Below are 27,261 nucleotides of genomic sequence, written 5' to 3' on the forward strand. Positions count from 1 at the left end.
AACCATGTTACGTGCTAGAAATCCAGTTACGACAGCTCATTATTACAGAATTTGGCGTGCCTATATAGGTTGGTGTGAAGCTCGGAAGTTTCCGACATCATCTTTCAAGTTATCCCGTCTTTTGTTATTTCTACAGACGGGCTTAGATGGAGGACTGCGTTTATCTACACTAAAGGTGCAGGTATCTGCTTTGTCAATTTGCTTTCAAAGACGATTGGCTCTATTGCCACCTGTACACACCTTTCTGCAAGGTGTCCTTAGAGTACAGCCTCCATTCATTCGACTTGAATATGGTTTTAGATTTTGTACAGTCTACATAGGGGGCACTGGACGCCCACCCAGAGCAGTTTTACCTGGTTGTGGTAAGTTCAGTGGATCTTATGGTAACACATTCTCACCGATTTATCGGTTATGGTGTCAACTGGTTAGTTGTCAGTTACGTTATGTGTCAACTTTATTGTTGTCCGTTATGTTATAATGTTATAGGTAATTCTCCATTGTTCATCCTCTCTATCCTGTTCGCCTCAGGAAAAAACACTGAGGTATTCTGGGAGTATGGAGGGGAGGAGAGTTACTGAAATTTGAATATTCAGTGCCCAGTCCTTGCTAACACCGTCCATATCCCAAGAGTACTCCAGTGCCCCCTATGGATTCAAAGAAAAGGATTTACCTGGTAAGTACCAAAATCCTATTTTTACTGTGCTAAACCTAGACTGTTTACAGTTACAATGTAATGTCCATATCATTACAAGCTTTCGTGTTTAGTAGTGTTGTCTTTATTTTTACTGTCATGATTGTTTGTCTTTGTACTGAAAATACTTTCTTCTCTGTTACGACAGAAATTCAATGACTCTCTCATGATTAATGAGGACGCTCGCACTAAAGATGCCTTGTATTATTTGGAGAACTTTTTTACCGATATCAAAAATGGAACTTTTTCCGACATTGAACGTGAGCTGGCAAAGAAATTTGATGGTAGGAACCCCCCTTCCCACACACACACATTACTAATGACGGGGGTAATTCAGATCTGATCGCTAGGGTGCGTTTTTATCTTGCGTCCTAGAGGATACTGGGGTTCCATTTAGTCCAAGGGGTATAGACGGGTCCACTAGGAGCCATGGGCACTTTAAGAATTTGATAATGTGGGCTGGCTCCTCCCTCTATGCACCTCCTGCCAGACTCAATTTAGAAAATGTGCCCGGAGGAGCCGGTTGCGCTGAAGGAAGCTCCTGAAGAGTTTTCTGCATTTATGTTTTTTTATTTTCAGGCAGGGCTGGTTGGCACCGGCCTGCCTGCTTCGTGGGACTTAGGAGGGGGAACGGCCCAACCTCTTGAAGGGTTAATGGTCCTGTTTCCCGCTGACAGGACACTGAGCTCCTGAGGGAACTATTCGCATGCCCCACCATGGCGAGCGTACATTCCCGCAGCACGCCGCCACCCCTAACAGAGCCAGAAGAATGAAGAGTGGTGAGTACTAAGCCGGCGTCCTGGTAAGCGGGGCGCCGGCCATTATGGTGGCATGAGGGTACGGAGACGCGCGGCTCCTGACCGGGTTGGAATGCGTCTACAGACACAGTACACAGCTGCGTCTCAGTACACTGTACACAGTACCCACACTGGCAAAAACAGTCTTAAAACGTTTTTCTCTCAATTTTAAGCACCAGATTACCTCAACCAGTATAAAAAAAAGTGGGAAGACCGTGCGCCATTGAAGGGGAGGGGCCTTCACTATGAGCGGATCCAACAGCTCACCAGCGCCATTTTCCATTTGCAGTGGACACAGACGCTGACTAACAGGGACGCACAGCTCCTCCGGAGACACTCCAGATTACCTCAGCGGTACCAGGGGGTCATAGCAGGGGGGGAGCGATTATTAGTGTACTAAGTCCCCTATCAGGGTACCTAGGCTGCAACCCGGCTAAGCTTGGCATTAGCGATAGGGGCGCGGTGGGGGCTGGCTCCAAATAACTCTGTGTCTCCCTGAAGAGCTCTTTGTGGGTTAATTATGCTTAACCTTTCCTGTGTGTGTGTGCTGTCACATTTACATTATGTCAGGCAAAGAGTGTGTTTCATGTACAGTGGAGTGTTCCTCTTCACCAGGGGGCTCACTACTGGGTACTCAGGGCAGTGCACCTTCCCAGAATAGCGGGGCTGAACCGGAGTGGGGATGATCTCAAATATTTCTACTAAATTATCCCGCAATGTGAAAGAGATGCTATACTTAAGACAGACTGTGGATGAGTTTATGAATAGAGGGTGGTCTTCAGGTTACCGGCGGCCGGGCTCCCGACGAACACCATACCGGCGCCGGAATCCCGACCGCCGGCATACCGACTGATTTTCTCCCTCTTGGGGGTCCACGACTCCCCTGGAGGGAGAATAGATAGCGTGGCGCGCCTTGAATAGAGACTCGGTCCCCAAACCAGCGTCTCAATCCCCTCCCATTTGTCCGTAAAAACGATCTCTGGCCCATATCCTGCAGTCTGACTCTGAGGCTGACGGGTCAGACATGGAGGAGGGTGAGGTAGATTTGGAGGGGGGGATGCTATTCTGTCACAGGGAATAGAGGCTCTTATAGAGGCTATCAGATGTTCTGCAAATTCCTGATAAGGTGTCAGAGGAGTGTGAGGAATCTTATTTTAATGTAAAAACGAAGTCCGCAGTCACTTTTCCTGCGTCAAAGGAATTGAATACCCTGTTTGAAGAACCGTGGGTTAATCCTGATAAGATATTTCAAATCCCTAAAAGGTTGCTCTCATCTTTTCCTTTTCCTCTGGAGCATAGGAAAAAATGGGAAAATCCATCGATAGTGGACGCATCAGTCTCTAGGCTGTCACGAAAAATTGTATTGCCTGTCCCTGGTGCAGCCTCCCTAAAAGACACGGCTGATCGTAAAATTGAGACTACACTGAAATCACTGTACACAGCTGCTGGGGTGGCCCAGAGACCCACAATTGCATGTACGTGGATCACAAAAGCCATTGCTAAATGGTCAGGTAACCTAATTGAGGGGTTACATTCCTTGTCTAGGGGGGATGTTGTTTTACTCCTGCAGCATATACAGGACTCTGCGAATTTTATAGTGGAATCTGTAAAAGAGATTGGTTTGCTTAATGCACGCACCACCGCTGTGGCAGTGTCTGCACGCAGGGGCTTGTGACTACGCCAGTGGACTGCTGATTCAGACTCCAGGAAAGTCGTGGAAGGCCTACCTTTCACATGCGAGACATTGTTTGGAGACGAACTAGACAAATGGATCTCCAAAGATACTGCGGGTAACTCTACGTATCTTCCTTGCGCAGCTCCCCCAGCCAGGATAGCTTATTCAGCTTCAAATTTACAGTTCTTTCGGACAGCCAAGTTTAAGGGCAAATCCAGAGGTGTTTCTACGGCCTCCAGAGGTGCAAGAGGTAAACCACGCAAACCAGCAACTGCAGGTGCTCAGGAACAGAGCTCAGGCTCTGCTTCCTCAAAGCTTTCAGCATGACGGTGGACCGCGATGACTGGAGGACTGTCAGGTGGGAGCCCGACTAAAATTCTTCAGTCACATCTGGTCAAGTTCGTGCCGGGATCCCTGGGTCATAGATCTTATTTCCCAGGGCTACAGACTGGCGTTCCAGGAGCTCCCGCCTCACAGATTCTTCAAATCAGGCTTACCAGCTTCACAAGAGGCAAGTATAACTTTACAGCATGGCATCCAAAAACTGGTACAGACTCAAGTCATTGTTCCAGTTCCACCTCATCTGCAAAACAAGGGGTAATATTCCACCTTGTTTGTAGTACTGAAACCGGACGCTTCGGTACGACCGATTCTGAACCTCAAGTCCTTGAACCCATACTTAAAAGTGTTCAAATTCAAGATGGAGTTTCTGAGAGCGGTGATCTCAGGGCTGGAGGAAGGGGAATTCCTAGTGTCTCTGGATATCAAGGATGCGTACCTTCACATTCCGATCTGGCTGCCTCATCAGGCTTATCTACGGTTTGCACTGCAGGATTGTCACTACCAGTTCCAGGCCCTGCCATTTGGTCTCTCCACGGCACCAAGGGTATTCACCAAAGTGATGGCAGAGATGATGTTTATTCTCCGGAAACAGGGAGGGAATATAATTCCGTACCTGGACGATCTTCTCATAAAGGCGCCGTCCAGGGAGAGGTTGCTGGACAGCATTGGTCTCTCAACCAAACTTCTCCAGGATCACGAGTGGATTCTGAACCTTCCGAAATCACACCTAGTGCCAACATGGAGGCTCCCATTCCTGGGAATGATTCTGGACACGGTATCGCAGAAAGTGTTCCATCCATTGGAAAAGGCATTGGTAATGCAGTGGATGGTTCAGGATGTCCTGAAGCCAACCCAGATAACGGTGCATCTAAGCATTCGCCTTCTGGGGAAGATGGTGGCCTCTTACGAGGCGCTTTAATATGGAAGGTTTCACGCAAGACCCTTCCAGCTCGATCTGTTGGACAAATGGTCCGGATTGCATCTTCACATGCACCAGAGGATCCGTCAGTCGCCAAAAGCCAGGATCTCCTCTCTGTAGTGGCTACAGATTTTTCACCTCGTCGAGGGTCGGTTCGGAATTCAGGACTGGATTCTGTTAACCACGGACGCAAGCCTCAGAGGTTGGGCAGCAGTCACCCAGGGGGTGCAGTTTCAAGGAAGATGGTCAAGTCAGGAAGTCATCCTTCCAATCAACATTCTGGAACTCAGGGCCATATACAACGCCCTTCTGAAGGCCTCATATCTTCACGATCGGGCCATTCAGGTCCAGTTGGACAATGTGACGGCAGTGACGTACATAAACCTACAGGGCGGAATGAAAAGCAGAGCAGCAATGTCAGAGGTGTCAAGAATTCTCCTCTGGGCAGAAAAAAACTCTGTGGCATTGTTAGCGGTCTTCATTCCAAGAGTAGACAACTGGGAAGCAGACTTCCTCAGCAGACACGACCTGCACCCGGGGGAGTGGGGCCTTCACCCGGAAGTGTTCAGGTGCTTGACACGTCGGGGATATTCACAAATTGACATGACGGCCTCTCGTCTCAACAAGAAGCTCAAGCGGTATTGTTCCAGGTCGAGAGACCCACATGCAGTGGCGGTAGACGCTCTGATGACTCCATGGGTCTATCAGATGGTGTACGTGTTTCCTCCACTTCCTCTGATCCCAATAATTTTAAAAAGAATAGAAAGGGAAAAGGTTCAAGCAATACTCATTGCTCCGGACTGGCCAAGAAGGGCCTGGTTCCGGTTATCACCAACACTTCTGCTACTTCAAAGTCTTTGGACGTTGTGAGGGCTTTGAAGGTATACGTAAAGAGGACGGCTCGTCACAGGAAATCCAACTCGCTGTTGGTTCTCTATGATCCCAATAAAGTTGGGTGTCCTGCTGCAAAGTAGACAATTGCACACTAGATCATGCTCACTATCCAGCATTCTTATTCCACGGCAGGTTTGCCGGTTCCAAAATCTGAACAGGCCCACTCTACTAGGTCTGTGGGTTCTTCCTGGGTGGCTGCCCGGGGTGTCTCGGCTTTACATCTCTGTTGAGCGACTACTTGGTCTGGTTTGAACACGTTTGCTAAGTTCTACAAGTTTGATACTTTGGCCTCTGAGGACCTTCAGGTTGGTCAATCAGTTCTGCAGGAACCTTAGCACTCTCCCTCCCGGTTTGGGAGCTTTGGTACATCCTGTCAAAGTCAGAAAAATATCTCTATGCACACTACCATATTTGCACCTCACACAGGTCCGTGCTGCGCATGCGTACGCTCTCCCGTGTGTGCGCATACTCACAGTCGCGGGCACCCGCAGGCGCACGGTATGCATATTTACGGTAGAGTTTATGCGATCGTAGCGTGCGACTCAATCATTACATATTTTCACTATATAATGTATTTTTTAGATCATGGTCCCTTTGATAGATTCTGAAAGTTTGGTTAATATAGAATGTTCATGAACAGAGAAATCCCTCTTTGTTTGATACGAAGGGTCAGACAGGAGTAATACAGTGGTGTTTAGTACCCATCGGAAGAATATTTAATTAGAAATATTCCGGTGTTGGTTTGAAGCAGATCAATCGCTCGTGCGAATAGTTATGGACATAAGAAGTTTATGAACATTTACTTTATTTGCACTTTATTACCCATGCGGCGGGAAACCCAGTTTCCCTCCCACCTGAGCTGTTGGAAATAGTCACAGCCCACCTGTATGAATCAACCTATGACCTTTTGTTATAATGCGAAGCCGAATTCCTGTGTCCAATGAACAATGAGATTGTAGGGACCATTGAATTGTATTGTGTGTGGGGCATAAATAGGCAGGCCGACCATATCCAGTTCACTCTCTTCAACGGTTCTCATTGCTGATAATCGGGAGCTGGATATCGAGGCGCATGCGATCGTTTCCCCTTGTGCGGAAGTGTTTCTCCGCAACTATATTGATCTTCTTGTTATTGTGGGCCAATCTCTCTCAATTTCTCTCTCTCTCTCTCCTTCTCTCTCTCACTCATTTTCCCTTAAATTGTATTGTATTGTATTTCCTGTGTAGTTCTCTGGTTAGGTAGTCTATGTTATATTGTAGTGTATGACTTGTATTGTGTTTAACTCTTTTGCAAGTATAGCATTCATAATATATATTTTAGGCGTTGGACCCTGAGCACGGTATCTGTGTGTTTCTTATAGTATTAAGTATTCTCAGAGCGTCGGTGACGCTCAAACAGCTTTTAAGGTAATAAGGTTATACTGTGTTGCATTTACTCTCTAACATTACACTAAGGTTTTACTGCACAATACACTGTTTATGGTTTAGATACAAAGGTTTAATATAGTGAGCGTCAGCTCCGCTGGTGATCTCCCCGTGGTCCTGAGCGTTCGCTATGCTATAGCGAATCATTACTTTAGTTAACAGCCAATAACGTGCCTGCCTGTGATCTCTTGGCCGTGAGTGAACGTGACGCTTGAGCGTCTCGATCACGGCAAAGCGATTGTTACGCAACTAGCGTACCCTTACGGTACTTCATACATAAATAGCGTACAGTGTTCTTAGACCTCATAAAGGGTATTATATACGATATATATTTAGCTTTATCAATCCCCATGGTACTAAATGGAACCCCAGTATCGTCTAGGACGTAAGAGAAAATAGGATTTTAATTACCTACCGGTAAATCCTTTTCTCGTAGTCCATAGAGGATACTGGACGCCCGCCCGGTGCTTTGTTCTTCCTGCACTGTTACTTGGTTAAGTATTGTTGGTTCAGCTGTTGCTGTTCCTGTTTATAGTTTGGTTAGCATAGCTTTCCTTTATATCCTTCTCTCAAAGTATGTCCGTCTCCTCGGGCACAGTTTCCTAGACTGAGTCTGGTAGGAGGGGCATAGTGTGGGCTGGCTCCTCCCATTATCAATTTTTTTAAGTGCCCAAGGCTCCTAGTGGACCCGTCTATACCCCATGGTACTAAATGGAACCCCAGTATCCTCTACGGACTACGAGAAAAGGATTTACCGGCAGGTAATTAAAATCCTATTTTTGCTGCCCTGCGATCAGATAGACGCCGCCTACAGGGGGAGGGGGATAGGTCTGTGCAGGTGTGCGATCTCTTTTGTAGAAGAGCTGCACAAACATCAGTTTGTGCAGTTTCTGTGCAGCACAGGATTTACTTATCCGCTGCGATTGTTTCCTGCTGATCGGGGCCGGGGCTGACGTCAGACACTCTCCCTGAAAACGCCTGATCCTGCCTGCATTTTTATAGACACTCTTGTAAAACGGCCAGTTGCCACCCACAAACGCCCACAAACTGTAATTACCTTGCGAACACCGTGCGTTCAGATTTCTCGCACCATCCCGTCACTAGGCACCGGTGCTGTTGTGCGACGCAGCGGCGCATTGCGGCTCACACGAATGCACAGTTCAGATCTGATCGCACGCTGTGCGAGAACATACAGCAGCTGTCAGATTTGAATTACCCCCGACATTAGAAAGAAATACTGCACATAGGCCCTCATTCCGAGTTATTCGCTCGTTATTTTTCTTCGCATCGATGCGATTAGTCGCAAACTGCGCATGCGCAACGTTCACAGTGCGCCTGCGCCAAGTAAATTTGCTAAAAAGTTTGGTATTTTACTCACGGCTTAACGAAGAAATCTCTTCGTTCTGGTGATCGGAGTGTGATTGACAGGAAGTGGGTGTTTCTGGGCGGAAACTAGCCGTTTTATGGGTGTGTGCGAAAAAAAGCAGCCGTTTCTGGGAAAAACGCGGGAGTGTCTGGAGAAACGGGGGAGTGTCTGGGCGAACGCTGGGTGTGTTTGTGACGTCAAACCAGGAACGAAACTGACTGAACTGATTGCAGTGGCAGAGTAAGTCTCGAGCTACTCAGAAACTGCTAAGAATTTTCTATTCGCAATTCTGCGAATCTTTCGTTCGCAATTCTGCTATGCTAAAATACACTCCCAGTAGGCGGCGGCTTAGCGTGTGCAAAGCTGCTAAAAGCAGCTAGCGAGCGAACAACTCGGAATGAGGGCCATAGTTTATGCACTAATGTAACATTTGTTTATTTCACCTTCATTATAATCATCTGTACAGTGTGACAAGAACACTGGGATAGTGTTTGAGGGCAGGTATTTTTGTCCCAGGTTCTTGTCTTACATGTTTTAGAAAATGTTAACTTCTAGGAAAAATGCTTTTTGTTTTGTCTGAACCTTTTCAGTTTGCTGTAAAAGCTGGGTAAAGGCTCTGAGAGAGAGATAAGGCGAGTTCTAGACATTGGGCCCAGTTCGGGTCTTTGGCCTCACAGAGGGCTAATCAGGGTTTCAGCTGTGTAAGAGTGATATAGTGCTTCTAACCTGATTAGTATGGGCAGACTGCCTGGGAAGGCTGCAGGATCTGTGTGTGAGAGACACGCTTTCTGATGCAAGTAAGCTATACAGTATGTACTGAAGAACTCTGTGTTTTGTTTAGTGACAGTTAGGAACATCTTATGTTTAGTTAGTGCCGGACAGGCAAGGTATTTTTATTTTGGGGTTTGTTTTATTTTCTGTTTCAATAAAACTGTCCGGGGTCAGTTGTACCAGAAACTGGACTTGTGTTGTTCCTCAGCTGCTGCGTCCTGCCATATTCCCCAGGAAAAGGCACCTTGCACCCCTACAGTGTTACAACTTGGTGGAGAATGCGAGCAGGCCGTTCTGCGCATAAGTGAAAGCAGCAGCTTTGTGAGGCCTGCAGAAAACGGTGGTTTATGCAGATACAGCCCAGTGTGAAGTTACTGAGACTCACCCCTGAGGGTTTGATATATGTCCTGGGTGAAAGCAGCTGCAAAGCCGCCTGAAAAATCTGTTGACATGGAGGATCTGCTTAAAGCCTTGCTGCAAGCTACAGCGGCTCAGCAGGAGGCCAACCGACAGCAGCAGGTGGCAATGGAGGAAAATTGGAGACTACAGCAGGAGGCCAACAGACAGCAGCAGGTGGCAATGGAGGAAAATAAGAGACAACAGCAGGCAGTTGTTGATGAACTTTACAGGCAACAGCGTCAGGATAGAGAGGCCTTAGCAGAAGTGGTGCAGAGACTTGCAGCTCGGGTTGGAGATGTGGCCGTCAGTGCTCCAACCAGCTCTAGTTCTATACGAGCCAGTCACTTCCTGCAGAAAATGACAGAGGCTGATGATGTGGAGGCCTATCTGACCACGTTTGAAAGGACTGCCGAGCGTGAGAACTGGCCGAAAGCACAGTGGGCCAGTCTGCTGGCACCTTTCCTGTCAGGTGAGCCCCAAAAAGCTTACTTTGATTTAAGCCCTGCTGAGGCTCGGGACTATGATAAACTAAAGACTGAGATCCTGACCCGCCTGGGAGTCACGCTGTCAGTACGAGCACAACGGGTGCACCGTTGGCTGTACACCATGGAGAAGCCTCCGCGCTCCCAGATGCACGACCTTATTCAGCTAACAAAAAAATGGCTACAGCCAGAGACATTAACTGGTCCCCAGATGGTGGAAAGAGTCGTCATGGACCGCTACTTGAGATCTTTGCCCATGGTCCTGCGCAAGTGGGTGAGCCATGGAAACCCGGGTACTGCTGACCAATTAGTGGACATGGTAGAGAGGTATTTGGCAGCAGAGGAACTACTGATGACCACCCAGCAACCCATAGATCCTCGACAGCGCCCTTCAGTAAAGACTGGTAAGACTGTTCCGTGGGAAAACGTTGCTGGGCGGTTAAGAGAATGCAAGGCTGGAGAGACTGTAAACACTGGCCCTGGAAACAGGCCAATGGGGCTAGAACGGTCTATGCTGCCCAAATGGGTTGATAATCGTGTGGTTAAATGTTTTAGGTGTGGTATGCCAGGTCATGTTATTGCCAATTGCCCAGTCACGCAAGAACCCATGCAATGTGATGCTGCCTTTGAAAGTCGCAGAATATCTTTCTTTGCTAGGTTAGCCTGTACTGTGGTACCTTCACCTGAGCTGGAAAAACAAATGTGTGATGTGTTCTTAGAAGGTAACCGGGTAGAGGCCTTGCTAGATTCAGGAAGTTTAGTTACCCTCGTGAAAGCTGGGTTAGTGAACCCCTTAAAGGTCCAGCAAATACCTATTGGGGTAACTTGCATACATGGGGATACCCAACATTATGCCACTGCTGAGGTGAATATAGAAACTTGTTGTGGGTCAGCAATGGTTAAAGTGGGACTGGTCCCTACCTTGGTGCATGAGGCCATAATAGGGAGGGATTTTCCTCATTTTTGGAAACTGTGGGAATCACGGTTATCAACAGATGTGAGAAGTAAAAAGCCAGTTGATAATACCGGTGATTTTATGGATGTACGTGGGTCTTCGGAACTTTCTGGCCCTTTGCCTTTTGCTAGTTTGGCTGGGGAAGTGACAGATGGGGAGTCCAGTGAGGACCCTCTTGCCGGGAACAGAGACATAGTAGTTAGAACTGAAAGCGTGCCTGACCTGGAGGTAAAGAAGGATCTGTTTGCGTCTGAACAGTTAAAGTATCCTACCTTAATAAAGGCTAGAGAGAATGTTAAGATTGTTAATGGGGAACCTGTGGTACCAGGTGACAGGGTTACGTATCCCCACATGGCCATCTGTAATGAGCTCTTGTACCACATTGTCAAAAGGGGTGAGGATGTGGTGGAACAGCTGGTAGTTCCCCAGCCTTATCGGAGAACGGTACTAGATTTAGCTCACAGTCACGTTACCGCAGGACATTTAGGGGCAGAAAAAACCACTGAAAGAGTTTTACAAAGGTTCTTTTGGCCAGGGGTTTATAAAGAAGTGTCTGAATATTGTTCTTCCTGTCCTGAGTGCCAGTATCATGCCCCTAGACCCCATTTCAGGAGCCCACTAGTTCCCATGCCTATTATAGAGGTCCCGTTTGACAGAATAGCCATGGATCTCGTGGGGCCCTTGTTAAAGTCTGCTCGGGGCCATCAGTATATCCTGGTAATTATGGACTATGCCACTCGATATCCTGAGGCTGTCCCTTTACGCACTATCACAACCAAGGCGATAGCTAGGGAGCTGGTGCAGGTATTTAGTAGAGTGGGAATACCAAAAGAAATTTTGACTGACCAAGGTACTCCATTTATGTCAAGGATCATGAAAGAATTGTGCAAGTTATTTAAGGTCACTCACCTCAGGACGTCCATCTACCATCCCCAAACTGACGGGTTGGTGGAAAGGTTTAATAAAACATTAAAAAGTATGTTAAAAAAGGTTGTTGAGAGAGATGGGAAAAACTGGGATTGTTTGTTGCCCTACTTGTTAATGGCCATCAGAGAAGTTCCTCAGTCCTCTACGGGGTTTTCTCCATTTGATTTGTTGTATGGTAGACACCCCAGAGGGCTGCTGGATGTTGCCAAAGAGACGTGGGAAGGACAGCCCACTCCTTATAGAAGCGTTATTGAGCATGTAACACAAATGCAGGATAGGATTGCAGCCGTGGTACCTGTTGTCAGAGAGCACATGGAACAGGCCCAAAGTGCTCAACAGAGGGTCTATAACCGGAGTGCCAAGATACGGGAATTTGCTCCTGGAGATAGAGTTCTTGTTTTGGTACCCACTGTGGAAAGCAAATTCCTAGCTAAATGGCAGGGTCCATTTGAGATTAGGGAAAAAGTGAATGAGGTTAATTACAAAGTATACCAGCCGGGAAAGAGAAAACCCGAACAGATCTACCATGTTAACTTAATCAAACCCTGGAAAGATAGGTTGTCTCTGTCAGCGGAGCCTTGCCCTTCGGTGTCTTCACCCCGGTTGCTTCCCGCAGTGAAGGTGTCAGAGACATTATCAGCTGATCAGAACAATCAGGTTAAAGAATTTCTCATCCAAAATAGGGAGGTATTTTCAGAGCTGCCTGGCCGAACGACCATAATAAAACATGACATTGTCACAGAACCAGGGGTCAGGGTTCATTTAAAGCCATATAGGATTCCTGAAGCTCAGCGAGAAGCTATTTCTAAGGAAGTTAAAACCATGTTAGAACTTGGAGTCATAGAGGAGTCTAACAGTGAGTGGTCCAGTCCCATAGTGCTCATCCCGAAGCCCGACGGTAGCATACGCTTCTGTAATGACTTTCGTAAGTTAAATGAGGTGTCCAAGTTTGACGCATACCCCATGCCCCGTGTGGATGAGCTTGTAGAAAGGCTGGGAACAGCCAGGTTTCTCACCACATTGGACCTGACCAAAGGTTACTGGCAAATACCTTTATCTGATAGCGCCAAAGAAAAAACAGCCTTTTCGGTTCCGGAGGGGCTGTACCAGTATAAGATGTTACCCTTTGGGTTGCATGGGGCTCCAGCAACCTTTCAACGGGCGATGGATAAAATTTTGAGGCCCCATAGAAAATATGCAGCTGCCTATTTGGATGATGTGGTAATTCACAGTACAGACTGGGGGTCACATTTGGTTAAAGTACAAGCAGTACTGGACTCAATCAGAGAGGCAGGGTTAACTGCTAACCCAAAGAAGTGCTGCCTCGCAATGGAGGAGGTCAAATACTTGGGCTTCACCATAGGCAGAGGTCTGATTAGGCCCCAATTGAATAAAGTTGATGCTATTCAAAACTGGCCTCGTCCAGTGAATAAAAAACAGGTAAGGGCTTTTTTGGGAATTACTGGGTACTATAGACGGTTTATTCCTAATTTTGCGACCACAGCGGTGCCGTTGTCAGACCTTACCAAAGGGAAGCAGTCAAATGTGGTGAAATGGAACCCTGATGCAGAAAAGGCGTTCCAAGCGTTAAAAGTGGCTTTGTGTTCACAACCGGTGTTGATAACACCAGATTTTTCAAAAGAATTTGTGGTACAGACAGATGCCTCAGAGGTAGGGATAGGTGCTGTGCTGTCCCAAACCAGAGATGGGGACGAACACCCTATCATTTATTTGAGTAGGAAACTCAATGAGCATGAAAAAAGGTATGCCATTGTGGAAAAGGAGGCTTTGGCCATTAAGTGGGCACTAGATACCTTGAGATATTACCTCTTGGGTAGACAATTCAGACTAGTGACAGACCATGCCCCTTTAAAATGGATGTATGTAAATAGAGGCAAGAATGCTCGTGTAACTAGATGGTTTCTAGCGTTGCATGACTTTAAGTTTACTGTCGAACATAGACCGGGAACACAATTGGCCAACGCAGATGCATTGTCTCGCATCTTCTGTTTGGGGGCTACAAGTGTTCCGGCCCCTAGGTCGAAACAGGGGAGGGGGATATGTGACAAGAACACTGGGATAGTGTTTGAGGGCAGGTATATTTGTCCCAGGTTCTTGTCTTACATGTTTTAGAAAATGTTAACTTCTAGGAAAAATGCTTTTTGTTTTGTCTGAACCTTTTCAGTTTGCTGTAAAAGCTGGGTAAAGGCTCTGAGAGAGAGATAAGGCGAGTTCTAGACATTGGGCCCAGTTCGGGTCTTTGGCCTCACAGAGGGCTAATCAGGGTTTCAGCTGTGTAAGAGTGATATAGTGCTTCTAACCTGATTAGTATGGGCAGACTGCCTGGGAAGGCTGCAGGATCTGTGTGTGAGAGACACGCTTTCCGATGCAAGTAAGCTATACAGTATGTACTGAAGAACTCTGTGTTTTGTTTAGTGACAGTTAGGAACATCTTATGTTTAGTTAGTGCCGGACAGGCAAGGTATTTTTATTTTGGGGTTTGTTTTATTTTCTGTTTCAATAAAACTGGCCGGGGTCAGTTGTACCAGAAACTGGACTTGTGTTGTTCCTCAGCTGCTGCGTCCTGCCATATTCCCCAGGAAAAGGCACCTTGCACCCCTACAGTGTTACAACAGTATGTATGCATAAAAAATAAGATTTTAAACCTACCGGTAAATCTATTTCTCCTAGTCCGTAGAGGATGCTGGGGACTCCATAAGGACCATGGGGTATAGACGGGCTCCGCAGGAGATAGGGCACCTAAAAGAACTTTGACTATGGGTGTGCACTGGCTCCTCCCTCTATGCCCCTCCTCCAGACCTCAGTTAGAGAACTGTGCCCAGAGGAGATGGACACTACAAGGCAGGATTTAGAAATCCAAGGGCAAGATTCATACCAGCCCACACCAATCATACCATGTAACCTGGATCATACATAACCAGTTAACCGTATGAACAAAAAACAGCAACGGTCCAAGACCGATTCCAACTGTAACATAACCCTTATGTAATCAACAACTATATACAAGTCTTGCAGAGTTTCCGCACTGGGATGGGCGCCCAGCATCCTCTACGGACTAGGAGAAATAGATTTACCGGTAGGTTTAAAATCTTATTTTCTCTTACGTCCTAGAGGATGCTGGGGACTCCGTAAGGACCCTGGGGTTTATAACAAAGCATCCAATCGGGCGGGAGAGTGCTATGACTCTGCAGCACCGACTGAGCAAACGCTAGGTCCTCATCAGCCAGGGTATCAAACTTGTAGAATTTAGCAAAAGTGTTTGACCCCGACCAAGTCGCCGCTCGGCAAAGTTGTAATGCCGAGACGCCTCGGGCAGCCGCCCAAGAAGAGCCCACCTTCCTAGTGGAATGGGCCTTAACTGAATTTGGCACCGGCAATCCAGCCGTAGAGTGAGCCTGCTGAATCGTATTACAGATCCAGCGAGCAATAGTCTGCTTCGAAGCAGGTGCGCCAATCTTATTGGCCGCATACAGGACAAACAGGGCCTCTGTTTTCCTAATTCTAGCCGTCCTGGCTACATAAATCTTTAAGGCCCTGACTACGTCCAGGGATCTGGAATCCTCCAGGTCACTTGTAGCCACAGGCACCACAATAGGTTGATTCACATGGAATGAAGAAACCACCTTAGGCAAAAATTGCGGACGTGTCCTTAAATCAGCTCGATTCACATGAAAAATCAAGTAGGGCATTTGTGTGACAAAGCCGCCAATTCTGATACTCGCCTTGCCGATGCCAAGGCCAACAACATGACCACCTTCCAAGTAAGAAATTTCAACTCAACCTTGTTAAGCGGTTCAAACCAGTGTGATTTTAGGAACTGCAACACCACGTTGAGGTCCCATGGTGCCACTGGAGGCACAAAAGGGGGCTGGATGTGCAGCACTCCCTTTACAAACGTCTGGACTTCTGGAAGAGAAGCCAATTCCTTCTGAAAGAAAATCGAGAGGGCCGAAATCTGAACCTTAACAGAGCCTAATTTCAGGCCCATATCCACTCCTGTCTGTAGGAAGTGGAGAAAACGACCCAGATGAAAATCTTCCGTAGGTGCATTCTTGGTCTCACACCAAGACACATACTTTCGCCAGATACGGTGATAATGCTTAACCGTCACCTCCTTCCTAGCCTTTATTAAAGTAGGGATGACCTCTTCCGGAATCCCCTTTTTTGCTAGGATTCGGCGTTCAACCGCCATGCCGTCAAACGTAACCGCGGTAAGTCTTGAAATACACAGGGCCCCTGTTGCAACAGGTCTTCCCTCAGCGGTAGAGGCCAGGGATCTCCCGTGAGCATCTCTTGTAGATCTGAGTACCAGGCCCTTCGAGGCCAGTCTGGGACAAAGAGTAACGTCTGTACTCTTCTTCGTCTTATGATCCTCAACACTTTTGTGATGAGAGGAAGAGGAGGAAACACGTAGACCAACTTGAACACCCACGGTGTTATCAGAGCGTCTACTGCTACTGCCTGAGGGTCCCGAGACCTGGCACAATACCTCCGAAGTTTTTTGTTGAGGCGTGACGCCATTATGTCTATTTGAGGAGTTCCCCAAAGACGTATTATGTCTGCAAAGACTTCTTGATGAAGTCCCCACTCTCCTGGATGGAGATCGTGTCTGCTGAGGAAGTCTGCTTCCCAGTTGTCCACTCCCGGAATGAAGACAGCCGACAGAGCGCTCACGTGATTTTCCGCCCAGCGAAGAATCCTGGTGGCTTCCGCCATCGCGACTCTGCTTCTTGTCCCACCTTGGCGGTTCACATGAGCCACTGCTGTGACATTGTCTGACTGAATCAGAACCGGTAGGTTTCGAAGAAGACTCTCCGCTTGTCGAAGGCCGTTGTATATGGCCCTGAGTTCCAACACATTGATGTGTAGACATGACTCCTGGTCTGACCAAAGTCCCTGAAAATTTCTTCCTTGTGTGACTGCTCCCCTTCCTCGGAGGCTCGCGTCCGTGGTAACCAGGATCCAATCCTGAATTCCGAATCTGCGACCCTCCAGTAGGTGAGCACTTTGCAACCACCACAGGAGAGATACCCTGGCCCCTGGGAACAGAGTTATTTTTCGATGTAAGTATAGATGGGACCCGGACCACTTGTCCAGAAGGTCCCATTGAAAAGTCCTTGCATGGAACCTTCCGAATGGAATGGCCTCGTAGGCCGCCACCATCTTTCCCAGAACTCGAGTGCACTGGTGAACAGACACCCTTTTCGGTTTCAGCAGGTCTCTGACCATGTTCTGGATGTCCTGGGCTTTCTCCATTGGAAGGAAGACCTTCATTTGTTCCGTATCCAGTATCATACCTAGGAACGGTAATCGAGTTGTTGGAATCAACTGTGACTTCGGTAGATTTAGAATCCAACCGTGTTGCTGGAGCACTCTCAGAGAGAGCGCCACACTGCTCAGCAATTTCTCCCTTGATCTCGCTTTTATCAGGAGATCGTCCAAGTATGGGATAATTGTGACTCCATGCTTGCGCAGGACCACCATCATTTCCGCCATTATCTTGGTGAAAATCCTCAGGGCCGTGGAAAGTCCAAACGGCAACGTCTGACATTGGTAATGACAATCCTGTACAGCGAATCTCAGGAATTCTTGATGGGGGGGGGATATATGGGGACATGAAGGTACGCATCCTTTATGTCCAGAGACACCATAAACTCCCCCTCCTCCATATTGGCTATTATCGCTCTGAGCGATTCCATTTTGAATTTGAATCTTTTTATGTACAGGTTTAGGGATTTCAGATTCAAAATCTGTCCGGTTTCGGGACCACAAAGAGGATTGAGTAATAACCTCTTCCCTGCTGGTTCATGGGAACCCTGATTATCACTTGCTGTATACACAGCGTTTGAATTGCAGCTAACACTACATCCCGTTCCGACGTGGAAACTGGTAGGGCCGACTTGAAAAATCGGCGCGGGGGCACCTCTTCGAATTCCAGTTTGTAACACTGGGAAACTATTTCTAACACCCAGGGATTCAGGTCTGAGCTGACCCAGACCTGGCTGAAAAGTCGAATACGTGCGCCCACCGGTGCGGACTCCCTCAGGGGAGTCCCGGCGTCATGCTGTGGGTTTTGGAGTAGCCGGGGAGGACTTTTGTTCCTGGGCGCCTGCTGAAGCAGGTGCTCTTTTGCCTATGCCCTTACCTCTGGCAAGGAAGGAGGATCCCCGACCTCTTCTGGACTTGTGCGATCGAAAGGACTGCATCTGGTAGGGTGGCATTTTCTTTTGCTGTTGGGAAATATATGGTAAAAAATTTGATTTACCTGCTGTAGCTGTGGAAACCAGGTCCGTCAGCCCATCCCCAAACAATACATCACCCTTATAGGGTAGTACTTCCATATGCTTTTTGGAATCCGCATCACCCGTCCATTGGCGAGTCCGTAAGGATCGTCTCGCTGAGATCGACATGGCATTGGCCCTAGAAGCCAGCAATCCAATGTCTCTTTGAGCATCCCTCATAAATAAGACTGCGTCTTTTATATGGGCTATAGTTAAGAATATAGTATCCTTATCCATACTATCAAAATTATCTGTCAGCTCATCTGTCCAAGCTGCAACTGCGCTACACACCCATGCCGACGCAATCGTCGGTCGTAGTACAGCACCCGTATGAGAATAAATACCCTTTAAGGTAGTTTCTTGCCTGCGATTTGCAGGGTCCTTAAGGGCAGCTGTGTCAGGAGACGGTAGCGCCACCTTCTTGGACAAGCGCGTCAGGGCCTTGTCCACAGTGGGAGGTGATTCCCAACTCTCCCTGTCCTGTTTAGGGAAGGGGTATGCCATATAAATTATTTTGGGGATCTGCGGCCTCTTCTCCGGAGTCACCCAAGCTTTTATAAAGAATTCATTTAATTCATGAGAAATTTATAATCTGTTTCTTTTCCTTAAACATGTGTACCCTTGTGTCGGGGACCGAGGGTTCATCCACAATATGCAAGACATCCCTAATTGCCACAATCATACACTGAACGGTTTTAGTCACCCTAGGGTGCAATTTTACTTCGTCATAATCGACACTGGAATCAGAGTCCGTGTCGGTAGTAGTGTCTTGTGCTAAGGGACGTTTTTGAGACCCCGACGGGCCCTGTGAATCGGTCCAATCCGAGGATTGACCCCCTGATGTTCCCCTTAATTCAGCCTGATCAAGCCTCTCATGTAAAGATGTCACACTTGCATTTAACCTATGCCACATGCTCATCCAATCCTGAGTCGGCACCAGCGACTGGGAGACACCACTCATTTGCTCCACCTCCTCCTTGGAGAAGCCTTCCGCTTCAGACATGTCGACACACACTTACCGACACCCCACACACACACACAGGGAGTTACCTATAAGGGGACAAAACCCCAACCAGGCCCTTAGGGGAGACAGAGAGAGAGAATGCCAGCACACACCCAGCGCCCAAACACTGGAATATATGACCAGATAGCGATTTTATATATTTATAATGTTAATCTCCACTCACTGCGTCGCCAATGTGCCCCCCTCCTTTTTTTTCCAGCCTGTGAAGCTCAGCAGGGGAGAGAACAGGGAGCCAGCGTTTTCTCATGCAGCCTCTGTGGAGAAAATGGCGCTGGTTAGTGCCGAGGATCAAGCCCCGCCCACCCGACGGCGGGCTTCGGTCCCCTCATGATATTGTAAGAAAATGGCGGGGGTCCGTGGATTTACTGTCCCACAGCCTAATCCAACATATTTATGCCCAAATTGAGGTTTGTTGCTGCCCAGGGCACCCCCCCCTGCGCCCTGCACCCTGCACCCTACAGTGCCTTCTTGTGTGTGTGTGACTGGGAGCAATGGCGCGCAGCTTACCTCATGAAGATCTGATGTCTTCTGCCGCCTGAAGTCTTTTCCTCAATACTCACCCGGCTTCTATTTTCTGCATCTGTGAGGAGGACGGCGGCGCGGGTCCGGGACGAACCCCAGGTGAGGCCTGTGTTCCGACTCCCTCTGGAGCTAATGGTGTCCAGTAGCCTAGAAGCAGTGCCCAACCTTACAAGCCAGCTCTGCTTTTCTCTCCTCAGTCCCACGATGCAGGGAGTCTGTTGCCAACAGTACTCCCTGAAAATAAAAAACCTAACAAAATTCTTTAAAACAGCAAACTCTTGAGAGCTCACTGCTTTGTACCCTTTCTCCTCTGGGCACAGAATCTAACTGAGGTCTGGAGGAGGGGCATAGAGGGAGGAGCCAGTGCACACCCATAGTCAAAGTTCTTTTAGGTGCCCTATCTCCTGCGGAGCCCGTCTATACCCCATGGTCCTTACGGAGTCCCCAGCATCCTCTAGGACGTAAGAGAAATAGGAATGTGAGTACAGTTGAGAAAAATATTAATTTCAAGAATGCAAACAACATAAATTGTATAACCTACACAAAACGTAACATCAGATGACAGATATAGGGTTTAGAAACACAGAAGACTGATGATAGATATAACAATTGTGTTGGCCTTTTATGTTTGTTTTTTATTTAGTGGCTCATTTTCAGGACAGATCTGTATGTAACTATTAAAGCAGGGATGGGGAACGTCCGGCCCACGGGCCGTATACTTCCCGCATAGACTTTTTGCCCAGCCCGGCTACAGTATCCGCAGCCGCATAGTTACTTTGCCGCTCAGCCACAGTAACACAGGAGAGGCGGGAGGAGACAGACTGCATTCAACGGAGGGGTTGGAGGAGGACACTGGGTAACCTGGCAACCGCGCGCGCGAGGGGGGGGGGTGTCCTTTGCTGCGGTGGGATGCATAGAGGACGAAGGGCAGGAGGAGGGACAATGGGAGCCTCCCCTGTCATCTCTCCCCACTCTTCAGCCTTGTTCCTCTCATCCTCCTGAGTGCAGAGGACTGGATGAGTGTTGAGGGGGAGGCGGTGCGATCACGGCTAGGAGGAACAACACTGCAGCACCCAGGCTGAGCCACGCTGCCATCAATGTGTGGGGTAATGTGAATTTTGGGGGTCATTCCGAGTTGTTCGCTCGTTAAATTTTTTCGCATCGCAGCGATTTTCCGCTTAGTGCGCATGCGCAATGTCCGCAGTGCGACTGCGCAAAGTAAATTTGCTATGCAGTTAGGTTTTTTACTCACGGTTTTTTCTTCGTTCTGGTGATCGTAATGTGATTGACAGGAAGTGGGTGTTTCTGGGCAGAAACTGGCCGTTTTATGGGTGTGTGCGAAAAAACGCTACCGTTTCTGGGAAAAACGCGGGAGTGGCTGGAGAAACGGAGGAGTGTCTGGGCGAACGCTGGGTGTGTTTATGACGTCAAACCAGGAACGACAAGCACTGAACTGATCGCAGATGCCGAGTAAGTCTCGAGCTACTCAGAAACTGCACAGAGATGTCTTTTTGCTATATTGCGAATCTTTCGTTCGCAATTTTAAGAAGCTAAGATTCACTCCCAGTAGGCGGCGGCTTAGCGTGTGTAAAGCTGCTAAAAGCAGCTTGCGAGCGAACAACTCGGAATGAGGGCCTTTGTCTCTTACTGTGTGGGGTAATGGGAAGTTTGTCTCATACTGTGTGGGGTAATGTGAGTTTGGCTCATACCGTGTGGGGTAATGTGAATTTGTCTCATAGTGTGTGTTGCAGTGTGAATTTCGGCTCATACTGTATGGCGCAATGTGAATTTGGCTCATACTGTATGGTGTAATGTGAATTTGGCTCATACTGTGTGGTGTAATGTGAATTTGGCTCATACTGTGTGGTGTAATGTGAATTTGCCTTATACTGTGTGGTGCAATGTGAATTTCGGCTCATACTGTGTGGCGCAATGTGAATTTGGCTCATACTGTGTGGTGTAATGTGAATTGGCACTATTATGTGGCTACGCCCCTTCCCCACGAAGCCATGCCCCCAAATTTTTGCTGCGCGCCGTAGGCGCTCACTGTTCATGCTTTGTAACGTGGGAGAGGGAGCACCAATTCACTTTCTACCAAAGAGCGCCAAAATGTCTACTTACAGCTCTGGTGTAGAGTGTCCTGTATGCTAAACAGCCCATCAGCATTGTCACCCCCTCCAAGCGGCACTACTATGGGGCATATCTGCTGGGGCATATCTACAGAGGGAAAAACATACTGGGGGCATAACTACAGAGGGGAAAACCTACTGGTGGGCATATCTACAGGGGGCATGACTACTGGGGGCATAACTACTGGGGGGCAGGCTAATTTTTAAGTTGATAAGTTTTGTATGGCCCCCGAAGGATTTTATAAATATCCAAATAGCCCTTGGTAGAAAAAAGGTTCCCCACCCCTGTATTAAAGGATAGGGTGTAACTGTGTATTTATTGTGTACTGTATGTATGTGCATGTATGTTTATCCAAGACCATAGGTGTGCAACATATAATATATAAAACAGTGTATCGCAAAAGGTATTAATACATAATCACATTGCCTGTTCCATAACCTTGTATATTTATTGTGTACGTATGTAGCCAGATTTTTTTTTTTTATATGTAGAATCAGATTAGCCTCTCAAACAAATATGGCATGTCCATTTACAGCACAAATGATGGACGGTATATGAAACTGATTTATCCCTATCACTAAGGCTTGGGCCACACACAGCGGTTTAGTGGGTCCCTCTTGGCAAGAAGGAGCCTGCACCTGGTATTCTATGTGGCCGTCCACACATATCCTGCTGAACCGCACCCACCGGATGACAGGACGGCCGGATGACAAGTACAACACATACATTTGAATGTATGTGTGTACACAGTATGGTAGAACCGCAAACCCACCTTCCGGAAGCTTGCAGTATTGAAAGCGGGCAGTCTTTGGTTCAGGTGTAACTACAGGTCCTGTTCGACTGCATCCTGCTAAAACGCAATGTGTGGCCTCATGTGTGAACCCAAGAAGGTGTATCCTGCCAAACAGGTCCTGTTCTGCTGCATCCTGCTAAACCGCTATGTGTGGCCCCAGCTTAAGAGATGCATTTTGACTTTACAGTCCTTGAACTGGCTGAATAGGACCAGGTGGGATGTAGACATGAGATAATCATCTCACCTGCTCACAATCAGCTATAAACTGTAGGTGTGCAATTCTGTGAAAGGAACGACAGTGCTCCTACCGTTTTACTCCATGTTGTATTACTTCTTTGTGGAATGTTATTCATATTCTCCCTGTGTTGACAGGACCCTAGATAAACTGTAAGCAGTGTAGACGTCTTCCTATACAACAGTAGCCATAGAACTTAGTTGATTGATTAAATTATTGATTTTTCATTCTTGCAGACAATTTGCCATTATTGGTGAAAATTGCAGAAGACAATGAAAATCCAAAGCTAGAAGAGCTAGAGTTTATTTTAGGAGAGTTCTACCATAGCACTCCGGAGACGCGCACACTGCTCTTTGTGAAGACCAGAGCATTAGTGGCGGTGAGAATTTGTGTGTGGCATGCTTGGTGCATGACGTCTTTCAGATTTACTACACATACATGGCTTTTCTTACATTAAATAAGATAGTTCTATGACCTATAGCAAATGTGATGTTCATTTAATAGCCTTCGCTCCCCACGTGTATCAATGAGCTGTGGGCACCTATGACTCTGTCGCGAGTTCACCGGTTGTCTGTCATTGGATCACTTTTGGTAGGTGCTAACTACTGCATATCAGGAACACCCCATAAGATCTGCTCTGACCCAGTTGTCTAGCTGTCAAAATTTGGCACTGATCAGATCTTTATGCTTGCTCATTTATCCTACTTCCAAGTTCCAGCACATCAACTTCAAGTACTGACTGCTCACTTGCTGCCTAATGTATCCCATCCCTTGACAGGTGCCGTTGTAATAAGATATATAATCAGTGTTACTCACTTCAACTGTCAGTGGTTTTAATGCTCTGTCTAATGTGTTTATAGATATACTGTATGTGTGTGTGTATATATGTATATATAGTACTTTAGAATGTAAACTCTCATGAGCAGGGCCTTCATCCCTCATGTGCTTATCCTTCTCTTACTTAAACATATTCAACGGGACCTAATCCCATGGCTTCTGCCACCCTGATACTTATGTCAGTGTCATCTGCTGATGCAACTATGTTGGGGACTGGTTCTGTAATTACACAACCGGTGTGATTTGGGCAAGTTTGCTGCTAAATGTAAAAAGGCGGTCAGTTCTAAGGCATAACCAGCCTATAACTGATTGCTGCTTTAAATTTAGAGACAAACTCACTGAAATTACATCAATTCCTTAATTCTGGAACCTACTACATATCCCTCTTTGTGTGGTTAGTTATATTGCTTTAATATTTTAATAATCCCTGTTGTATAACAGTTAGAATTGAAAAGACCCATGTTGTATGTCATTTACTGTTGTGTTCTTGTGTTGTTGTTTATTTGCTGTAACAATGTCTTCAATGTGCAGGCCCTAAAGAAGTGGATTGAAGAGTCAAAAGCATTGAGCTTCTTGAAGCCAGAAATGCTGATTGGAAGGAATAAGAGACAAGAAAACACAGGTAAAAGAAATAAAGGCAAAATAAACTGAAGAAGTAATGTAAAAAGAGTCCTATTGTGTCAATACACTGAAAGATCATTTACTAAAACATAATGAAACTCAGGGCCATTTCTAGTTTTGAAGCAACCAGGGACAACTTTTAAAGGCACTCCATTCTCAAAATATGTATTTCCTCAGATACGTCCAGCAGAAGGGAAATTATATTGTAGACACTTTTATGCCATGCACTTTTCCGACTACGAGCAAACATGTTTGCTACAGTGACGTGCGGTGAAGTCTGTAGCTGGAGAGGCACACATGGGGGTGTAAAGGTGGGGAGGGGGTGGGGGTTATGCGCTTGTTGACCCCAACCCCGCCTCCAGCATTCACTTACCCCAATCCCTCTGGCCCTCACTGACTCCTAGTCCGCAGCTGTAAGTTACGGGGAATGAGGGAGGAAGCTCAAGGGAAGGGTGATTCCTGCTGCCAGCAATTGCAAGCTCCGATGGGGATGGGGAATCAGGCACAAGTACCTGTGGCTGCAAGCTCCAGGAGTGGTACAGGGCAGGTATAAGTACCCTTGGCTTCAAACTCCTGGGGTATTGGGGTGGAATCAGGCACCAGTTCCTGCAGCTGCAAGCTCCAGGTGGTGGGGGGGGTTATAAGTACCCTCGGCAGCAAGCTCCAGGAGGGGGTGGGGGCAGGCATAGGCGTGCGCAGCACATTTTATTAGAGGGTGCACCGTCGGAGGGGCGTGTCTAGCACCACCTATTGGCATTCATTTCTATTCCATATGCACCTTACCCAGTGGCATCACAACCCAGGTGCAGGGGGTGCGGCCCGCACCAAGGCTGTCACCCTCAGAATGGGTGACACCAAAGTGCTGGCTCTTCTACAGTGACAGGAGCCAGGATAATCTCCTGCAGCACTCGACTCCTGTCACAGATAGAGCCGTCACTACACCAGCCTAGCCTCTGGGGGCAGCCAGCCTCTCTGGAGATGCTGGACACCCCCTTGAGTGACGTAACGTAACAGGGATCCCGCAAAGCTAAGCCCCCTTTTTTATTAAGCCATGGTCCATTTTCGGGTGTCCGCGAAGAGAGAAGGGTAATGGCAGCCTGGGCAAGTGTATGGATGGAGGTGTATTTGTGGGGGTGGGAGCTGGTAGAGTAGAGACCCCTGAACCAATATACTAGTAGAATGTAATACAATATACTGTATAATAGCAGTGACTCTCTCTATGCCTACTACTACTACTACAACTGCCAATAACAACAACAACACTAAGGGGTCAATTTACTAAGCCTTGGATGGATATAAAGTCAACGGAGATAAAGTAACAGCCAATCAGCTCCTAACTGTCATTTCTCTAACGTCCTAAGTGGATGCTGGGGACTCCGTAAGGACCATGGGGAATAGCGGCTCCGCAGGAGACTGGGCACATCTAAAGAAAGCTTTAGGACTAACTGGTGTGCACTGGCTCCTCCCCCTATGACCCTCCTCCAAGCCTCAGTTAGATTTCTGTGCCCGACGAGAAGGGTGCACACTAGGGGCTCTCCTGAGCTTCTTAGTGAAAGTTTTAGTTTAGGTTTGTTATTTTCAGTGAGACCTGCTGGCAACAGGCTCACTGCATCGAGGGACTAAGGGGAGAAGAAGCGAACTCACCTGCGTGCAGAGTGGATTGGGCTTCTTGGCTACTGGACATTAGCTCCAGAGGGACGATCACAGGTCCAGCCTGGATGGGTCCCGGAGCCGCGCCGCCGGCCCCCTTACAGAGCCAGAAGAGCGAAGAGGTCCGGAAAAATCGGCGGCAGAAGACGTTCCTGTCTTCAATAAGGTAGCGCACAGCACTGCAGCTGTGCGCCATTGCTCTCAGCACACTTCATACTCCGGTCACTGAGGGTGCAGGGCGCTGGGGGGGGGCGCCCTGAGACGCAATAAAACATGACAGAAATACCTTACATGGCAAAAAATGCATCACATATAGCTCCTGGGCTATATGGATGCATTTAACCCCTGCCAGAATATACAAAAAACCGGGAGATAAGGCCGCCGAAAAGGGGGCGGAGCCTATCTCCTCAGCACACTGGCGCCATTTTCCCTCACAACTCAGTTGGAGGGAAGCTCCCTGGCTCTTCCCTGCAGACAGAAAGGGTTAAAAAAAAGAGAGGGGGGCACTAATTAGGCGCAGTATTAAAACATACAGCAGCTATAAGGGGAAAAACACTTATATAAGGTTATCCCTGTATATATATAGCGCTCTGGTGTGTGCTGGCATACTCTCCCTCTGTCTCCCCAAAGGGCTAGTGGGGTCCTGTCCTCTATCAGAGCATTCCCTGTGTGTGTGCTGTGTGTCGGTACGTTTGTGTCGACATGTATGAGGAGAAAAATGATGTGGAGACGGAGCAGAGTGTCTGTAACAGTGATGTCACCCCCTAGGGGGTCGACACCTGAGTGGATGTACTGTTGAAAATTACGTGACAGTGTCAGCTCTATATAAAAAAACAGTGGTTGACATGAGACAGCCGGCTACTCAGCTTGTGCCTGTCCAGACGTCTCATAGGCCGTCAGGGGCTCTAAAGCGGCCGTTACCTCAGATGGCAGATACAGACGCCGACACGGATACTGACTCCTGTGTCGACGGTGAAGAGACAACCGTGATTTCCAGTAGGGCCACACGTTACATGATTGAGACAAGGGAAAATGTTTTTATACATTTCTGATAATACGAGTACCACCAAAAAAAGGGGTATTATGTTCGGTGAGGGAAAAACTACCTGTAGTTTTCCTGAATCTGAGAAATAAAATGAGGTGTGTGATGATGCGTGGGTTTCCCCCCGATAACAATTAATCATTTCTTAAAAAGTATTGGCTGCACACCCTTTCCCGCCAGAGGTTAGGATGCGTTGGGAAACACCCCCTAGGGGGGATAAGGCGCTCACACGCTTGTAAGAACAAGGGCTCTACCCTCTCATGAGATGGCCGCCCTTAAGGATCCTGCTGATAGAAAGCAGGAGGGTATCCAAAAAAAGGTATTTACACACATACTGGTGTTATACTGCGACCAGCTATCGCCTCAGCCTGGAGGTGCAGTGCTGGGTTGGCATGGTCGGATTCCCTGACTGGAAATATTGATATCCTAGATAAGGATAGTTTATTATTGCCTATAGAGCATT

The 27,261-nt window shown here is 47.6% G+C and overlaps 1 protein-coding gene across 2 annotated transcripts in view; it reads left to right on the forward strand.

The window, feature by feature from the left end:
• The window catches only part of RIGI (RNA sensor RIG-I), a 289,257-nt gene that overhangs the window by 191,881 nt on the left and 70,115 nt on the right, over positions 1-27,261 (forward strand). For both annotated transcript variants that reach the window (XM_063914195.1, XM_063914196.1), the window contains exons 14-16: positions 840-975; positions 22,885-23,027; positions 24,017-24,107. In XM_063914195.1, coding sequence (XP_063770265.1) covers positions 840-975; positions 22,885-23,027; positions 24,017-24,107 — 370 coding nt within the window. The remainder of the gene's footprint in view (positions 1-839; positions 976-22,884; positions 23,028-24,016; positions 24,108-27,261) is intronic.

This window comes from Pseudophryne corroboree, chromosome 1, assembly GCF_028390025.1.
Source record: "Pseudophryne corroboree isolate aPseCor3 chromosome 1, aPseCor3.hap2, whole genome shotgun sequence".
NCBI classification, from domain to species: Eukaryota; Metazoa; Chordata; class Amphibia; order Anura; family Myobatrachidae; genus Pseudophryne; species Pseudophryne corroboree.